The sequence below is a fragment of the Melanerpes formicivorus genome, unplaced genomic scaffold (genome assembly GCF_026170545.1).
Source record: "Melanerpes formicivorus ecotype bairdi unplaced genomic scaffold, bMelFor1.0.p_v2 SCAF_468, whole genome shotgun sequence".
Lineage (NCBI taxonomy): Eukaryota > Metazoa > Chordata > Aves > Piciformes > Picidae > Melanerpes > Melanerpes formicivorus.
Genome location: NW_027142820.1, coordinates 25,275 through 32,009, shown reverse-complemented (window position 1 = coordinate 32,009; position 6,735 = coordinate 25,275). Strand labels below are relative to the sequence as shown.

At 68.3% G+C, this 6,735-nt stretch overlaps 1 protein-coding gene across 1 annotated transcript; it reads right to left on the bottom strand.

The window, feature by feature from the left end:
• Positions 1-213: 213 nt before the first annotated feature.
• LOC137459941 (ubiquitin carboxyl-terminal hydrolase 36-like) lies at positions 214-6,409 on the bottom strand. Its single transcript, XM_068170611.1, has 13 exons — positions 6,148-6,409; positions 5,856-6,077; positions 5,055-5,165; positions 4,056-4,158; positions 3,405-3,472; positions 3,172-3,242; positions 2,727-2,809; positions 2,304-2,415; positions 1,863-2,003; positions 1,457-1,560; positions 1,082-1,169; positions 492-791; positions 214-225 (listed from the first exon to the last, which is right to left on the bottom strand). Exons 1-13 carry the CDS (start codon positions 6,407-6,409, stop codon positions 214-216), a joined length of 1,677 nt encoding a protein of 558 aa, XP_068026712.1.
• Between the last annotated feature and the right edge of the window lie 326 nt (positions 6,410-6,735).

The window sequence follows — 6,735 nt, the reverse complement described above, 5'->3', positions numbered from 1 at the left end:
TTCTCAAAGACAGAGAGAAAGGTTTCCACCAGGTTTGGGGCAAAAGCCTGCAGGTATGCTCCTCCCACGTTCTTGATGATGGAGTCCAGCAGGTAGAGAGCAGGGAGCTTCTGTGCTGGAGGAGCCTGGAATCGTGAGAAGAGAGGGAGGAGTTGAGACAACCAAAGCACCTCTGAAGCATTGCAAACCCAGGGATTGCCAGGCTCAGACACCTCAGAGCCAGCACTTCAGCAGGGTTGGAACACTGAGGTTTGCTCGTGCAGGCCAAACCAGCCCCTGGGACAGGCTTGCAGACAGCTTTTAACCCCCAGGCTTCTGGGCAGGCTGGAAAGCAGCCCTCGGCCCCCTGCTGCCCTGCTCTGCCCCTCTCCTGCCTCACAGCAGGACATCTCCCCAGGCCCTCCTCGCCCTCCAGCCCCCCCCAGCCCGCTGGCTCCAGCTGCTCCCCCCAGCAGCACAGCTAGGAGCAGCAGGCAGGGGAACTTCCAAACCTTGGCCGCTTGTGCCTCCACCAGGGCGGCAATGCTGCTGGCAAAGGCCACCTTCTGCTGGGCCAGGATGGTCAGCTTGCTGATGTAGGACTTGCTGCTGCGTGTCAGGCCCTGCAGCTGTGCCCAATAATCCTGGCACACAGCTGGCACCTCTCTCCTGGCTGCTGGGCACTCAGCAGGCAGCTCTGGAAGGCTGGTTCCGCTCAGCAGCTCCGACCCCATCCCAAAGGCGCTGTGGGCTACAGGGCCTCCCACCTCCTCCAGCCCAGGCAGCTGCTTCCCTGGCAGCAGCTCTGCTCTCTAGACAGGGAGAGCAGTTCAGTGACAAGTCCAGGAGCCAAGGACACGCAGACCCTGCCCTCCCCAGCCCTCCCCAGCCCCACACAGGCCTTGGCTCTGCAGGATGCCTCCTGCAAACCCTCCTGCCCTGCGCCTGCCTCCCTGCCAGGCTGCAGCCCCCCTGCCCTGGCAGAGCAGAGAGAGGGGCAGCAGCTCCCAGCACCCAGGAGCACTGGCCAAGAGCAGCCTCCAGGGCTCCCCTGGCCCACCCCTGCTGAAGACAGGAGCCCCCTGCCCGCAGCTTTCCTGACCTCCTCTGGGACGCTGCCAGTGCGGCCGGGCAGGCTGGAGGCAGCCTTGGCAATGGGCCCCTGCCAGCTCTTCCTGAGGCTGGGGATCCTGGGGAAGGCAGAGAAGGGCTGGCATGAGCTGCCAGGGGCTGAGCCTCTCTCAGAGATGCAGAGGAGAAAGAGGAGCCAAAGCTCTGAGGGCATGAGGTGCTCTTGAGGGAGAGTGAAACCGTGACAAGGGGCTGGGCCCCTCCCTGCCACCCTCCTCCCAGCCAGGGCATGCACAGGGCATTGGGGTACGCGGGCCAAGCTCCTGCCCACAGCCAGCCCTGTGCCAGCCCTGTCCCAAGTGCTGGGAGCAGGGGGCAGAGGGGCCAGCAGGCAGCAGACACTCACCTCTGGTAGAACAGCAGGTAGGCCTGCTGCTGCTGCAGGACCTCTTGGGGGGCTGCGGAGCCGACCCGCTCGTCGTCCGCTCGATACCACTGCCCATCGCTGGCCTGCAGCAGCAGAAGAGAGAGCAGGGCTGGGCTGTGCCCAGGCACCTTCCTGGCAGCAGGAGCAGCAGGAGCAGCGCCCGTGGGCACAGCTCCTCTCCCCACGAGGCAGAGGAGGCCCAGGGCAGGCCAGGGGGCTCTGCCAGAGCTGAACCTTCCCCCCTCCTGCGGCACAGCACAGCCTGTACCCCGCAGCCAGTGCTCCCCACCACGCACATCTGCTGAGCACCCTCCTTGCTGGGCCTACAGGGACCCCCCAGCACCCCCCAGCCCTGAGGGGGTGGCACCACAGCTCCTGGGCTCACCTTCACGTAGCAGTAGTAGTGCCCTGCGTGGCAGCTGTGCCCAGAGTGCAGCAGCACCGCATAGAGGCTGTACAGGACGGGGTCCCTGCGCCGCACAGACATGTAGGGGCGGAGGTTCAGCAGCATGGGGTACCGCACCTCCTGCAGAGACAGGAGGGCTCAGCAGCCGGCACAGGCCATGGCTTCTGTGCTGGGGCAAGAGCAGCACAGCTCTCCCAGCAGGGCCACCTCTCCAGAGAAGGGCACTCAGCCTCCTGGTGCAGAGGGGGTGCTGAGGAAGGCGGCAGGAGGAGCCGAACTCCACCTGCAGCGCACAGCGGGGGAAGGGCTGCAGGAGCGCGGCACAGCTCCCGCTGGCCACAGCAGCACCTCCCGGCCTGCTCTGGGCAGCAGCACCTGGGGCCAGGAGAGAGCCTCAGCCCTGGGCTGCCAAGTGCTCACCTTGGTGATCTTCCCTGCGGCGTAGGGGGCAAAGCGCTTCAGTGCCACCGTGAGGACGTTGGGGGCTCGGTGGATGCTGAAGCGTTTGCTGGCCGACACCTCCTGCTGGCACCTGCACAGGCAGAGCTCCAGCTCTTCAAGCTGCTGCGCCAGCCAGCTGCCTGCCAGCCCTGGCCGGGCAGCAAAGCCCTTGGCACTGACCCTGCTGACAGCAGCCGCTGCTCCAGGGCCCCTGCTCACGGCCACGGCTGCCGGCCCAGCTCCTCCTCACCACAGGAGGCAGCCTTCGCGGCAGGCTTCCACGGCCACGGCCCTCAGGGCTGAGCCGCGGAGCAGGCAGTCAAGCCCTCCCGCAGCCAGCAGGGGGCACACCTGCTTGCCCCAGCACAGCGCCCCCCGGCCGCCCGCAGCCCCCAGCCTCACCTGCCACACTTGTAGGCATTCTCCCCGCACAGCAGCTCTGCCTGCACAAACTGCCCCAGCGCCTGCACCACGCTCCTGGCCTCCTGCAAGGACAGAGCAGAGCTCAGGCCACCAGTGGCTGTCCACGCCACGGCCCCGAGAGAGCACACCCAGCGTGGGCACAGGGCCACAGGCTGCAGCAAACCCCTCAGCCCCACCAGCTGGCAGCGCCCAGCACCACGAGGGGCAGCTGCAGGGGCCCCAGCACCACGCAGCCTCACGCCCAGGCACCGGGCACTGCCCTGCCAGACACAGCAGGCAGCTCAACAAGGCAGCGGCTTCCCTCTTGCCTGGGCTGTGCCTTGGCACCGGCAGGCTCAGGAGCCCTGAGGGCAGCGATGCTGCAGCTGCAGGAACAGCCCCAGGAGAGCAGAGCTCCTCCCCAGCCCCCACCCTGCCGCCCTACCCCGATCTCCAGCGCCAGGTCCAGGCAAGGCTCGTAGCTGTCCGAGGTGCTCTTGCACTCCAAGCACGTCACTGCCAGAGAAAGAGCACTGAGCGCAGCCTGCCATGGCCCTGCACCCACCCCAGCAGCTGCAGCTGGGCATCTTCTGCACACGCTCAGCAGTGCTCCCAAATGATTCCTCCTGCCGGGCAGCCCTGAGAGGCCCAGGCCAGGAGCTGGCAGCCAACACTCACCACGGGACCGCAGGGAGCCGCCGAAGATCTGCTGAACCAGCGTCGGGGCCTGGCTCTGGCCATCCAACCTAGGCACAGGAGCAGCAGGGCTCACACCGCCCCTCCCCCACGCCCGAGGGCCCCCCCCGTGTCCTCAGCACAGCTCCCCCCGCTGCGCTCTGCCCAGCACACAGGCTGCAGAGCTCCAGAGGCAGAGGGAAGTCGCAGCCTCTGCCAGGCTGCTCTCCCAGGGCCACAGCTCCAGGGCTGGCACCAGGCTCCCAGGGGCACCTTCCTCCAGAAGGAGCAGAAGCTGCCGGCCGCGGCTCAGAGCTGTGCGCTGCAGACTGAGGCAGCGCAGGGCCCAGAGGAAAGCTGCTCACCCACAGCCACAGAGCTGCACCTGAGCCAGCTGCACCCCGGGTTCCCGGGCAGCTGGCACAGGATCCAGACCCACAGCAGCCTCAGGAGCGGGGGAGAGGGCCACAGCTAGGCTGGGGCAGAGCAGCCGGGAGAAGGGGGACTGTGGCACAGAGGGGCAGAGAGCTGGGCCATCCAGTGCGGCCCCTGCACTCAGTGCCTCCCTCTGGCAGTTCAGCCTGGGGCACAGGGTCAGCCCTCCCACGGGCACGGGGCACTGGTGAGGGCACAGGGCAGGAGGGCCACACATACTGGGCACAGCCGTTCCTGCAGGCCTGCTGCATGGCGTCGATGCTGTAGCGCAGGAACTCGTGGGCATCCTGCTGCTGCCGCAAGCAGAGGTGCTGGGCAATGTCTGCAGGAGGGGCAGCAGCCAGCCTCAGCATCTGCTGCAACAGATGCAGCTCCTCCCTCCCTCCCTGCTCCCCCGCAGCCCAAACCTGCTGTCAGACTCACGGCCACGGGAGGAGCCCCCCGCAGCCCACGGAGCCCCCAGCCCCTGGCAGGCTCCCTGAGTCACCTCAGGAGAGCTGTCTGCCAAGAGCTGCTCCCAGCCCACAGCTTCTGCTCCAGCATCAGTCCCTGCTGCAGGGCAGGGCAGGGCAGGGCAGGGCAGTGCAGGGCAGGGCAAGGCAGGGCAGTGCAGGGCAGGGCAAGGCAGGGCAGGGCAGGGCAGGACAGGGCAGGGCAGGACAGGGCAAGGCAGGGCAGGGCAGGGAAGAGCAAAGCAGGGCAGGGCAGGGCAGGGCAGGGCAGGGTAGGGCAAGGCAGGGCAGGGCAGTGCACGGCAGGGCAGGGCAAGGCAGGGCAGGGCAGGGCAAGGCAGGGCAGGGCAGGGCAGGGAAGAGCAATGCAGGGCAGGGCAATGCAGGGCAGGGCAGGGCAGGGCAAGGCAGGGCAAGGCAGGGCAGGGCAGGGAAGGGCAGGGAAGGGAAGAGCAATGCAGGGCAGGGCAATGCAGGGCAGGGCAGGGCAAGGCAGGGCAGGGCAGGGCAGGGCAGGGCAAGGCAGGGCAGGGCAGGGCAGGGCAAGGCAGGTCAGGGCAGGGCAAGGCAGGGCAGGGCAGGGCAGGGCAAGGCAGGGCAGGGCAGGGCAAGGCAGGGCAGGGCAGGGCAGGGCAAGGCAGGGCAGGGCAAGGCAGGGCAAGGCAGGGCAGGGCAGGGCAAGGCAGGGCAGGGCAGGGCAGGGCAAGGCAGGGCAAGGCAGGGCAGGGCAGGGCAGGGCAGGGCAGGGCAGGGCAGCCTCCCTTACTCTTGAGGTTCCGGATGAAGGACACCGGCTTTATGGCCTGCCCACTGCTGGCAAACGCCTGCCCCACGTGGTCCTGCATCAGGCACAGCATGCAGAAGCCTTCTTGGCGACCTGGAGCAGCAGAGCAGAGGACAGGACGTCAAGGACAAAGCCAGGAGAGATGGAGGCAGGACAGAGGCTGCAGGGATCTCTCTTCCAACAGAGCTCAGCCACGCTCAGTGGTCCCTAGGAGCTCTGTGCTGCAGCACAGCTCTTGGGCATCCTGGGTACACAGGGGCCAGCAGACCTCACCCTGGCTGATGCCATCCCACTCACAGTACCACTGCAACAGCCCTCCCCCCCCCCAGAGGAGAGAGCGTCCATGGGGATGGAAACAGCCACAGGCACTCTCCGGAGGAGGGCACAGGTTGGCCCTGAGGGGCAGGTCCCAGCAGAGCCCTACAGACAGGGCTGTGAGCCCTGAGAGCTCCCCCTGCTCCCAGCTCCGAGCCTCCCACAGCAGCTGCTGCCCGCAGGCAGCCTCCTGCCCTGCCCTGGCTGCAGCCAGCAGAGGCAGCACCTCGCCGGTGCCAGGCTGCAGAGCTGGGGAGCACCGCTAGGGCCAGGAGAAGACAGGAAGAGCCTCTGGTGGAGACAGGGGCAGCAGGGACAGAGAGGGCACAGCCCAACACTCGCAGCCCCTGCCAGGGCCACCTGCAGAGGTGCCGAGCGCAGGACAGGCAGGCAGCTCCCGCTCCCCACGGGCACCCTGGCACCGCCAGCCTGGCACCGCCAGCCGCCCGGCCCAGGCTCCCCACTCACAGCTGCGGCCGTGCTCCTCGGAGAGCAGGTAGTTGGCGAGCGGCGCCGTGTGGCTCAGGCACTGCAGCGTGGCGTTGAGGAAGCAGCTGCGCCCCAGGTTGTGCAGCCCAGCGCCGACCCCGCAGAGCCGCTCCCACCGCAGGGACAGGCGCCCCACGGGGAAGGGCAGCTGCTGGGGCACGGGGACCCCGTCCCCTCCTGCTGCTGGGGCTCGCTCACCGCCTGCAGGGAGAGGGGCGCTGAGCCACAGGGCTGAGGAGCACCAGCGGCCCCCTCGGCCCTCTCTACCTACCCTGCTTGCTGGTCAGCTCCTCCTTGGGGCTGCCGCCGTGGCTGCCAGCCTCGACCCAGGGCTCCAGCTGCTTCCCCCCGGGCTGATCCCCCTTGCCACGACCGGCACGCTCAGACTCTGCCTCCTGCTGCCACAGCTCCTTGGGCGAGGCAGCCGGCGGCCAGCCCGGAGCCCCTTCCTCACCCAGCCCCAGCCGGCGCCTCTTGGCTGCCGGCGCCAGCCCCTCCTCCAGCTCCTTCAGCCTCCGCATGCTGTGCACCATGGCGCCACGCTCGCTGGCCTCGACTCAGCTGTCCCTGGCCACTGAACTCCTTCCTCCTCCTCCTCCTCCTCCTCCTCCTCCTTCTCCTCCTCCTCCTCCTCCTCGTGTCCCTCGCGCTCGGTGTCCAGGCAACAGGCTGAGGCGGAGCGGCGCTGCTGATTGGCTGCAGTGCCAAGGGGGGGCGGGACTTGTCAGGGCGTGGCCGTCGGGCTCCGCGATGCCCATTGTGTGCTGGCACCGCGGCGCAGCCGGGGGGGGCCTGGCCCTGTCCTGCTCCAGCCCCTGGCCCTGGCAGGTGCTGAGGGCAGTGGCACCAGGAGGGATCT

What these genes read in the sequence shown, in the direction of transcription:
- LOC137459941 (XM_068170611.1), bottom strand. Translation starts at nt 6,409, where the DNA reads ATGGTGCACAGCATGCGGAGGCTGAAGGAGCTGGAGGAGGGGCTGGCG. An exon ending in ACCTGGCGCTGGAGATCGGG is followed by an intron (nt 2,810 to 3,171) that starts GTAGGGCGGCAG and finishes CTGTCCTTGCAG; the next exon opens with GAGGCCAGGAGCGTGGTGCA. An exon ending in ACTACTACTGCTACGTGAAG is followed by an intron (nt 1,561 to 1,862) that starts GTGAGCCCAGGA and finishes CTGCTGCTGCAG; the next exon opens with GCCAGCGATGGGCAGTGGTA.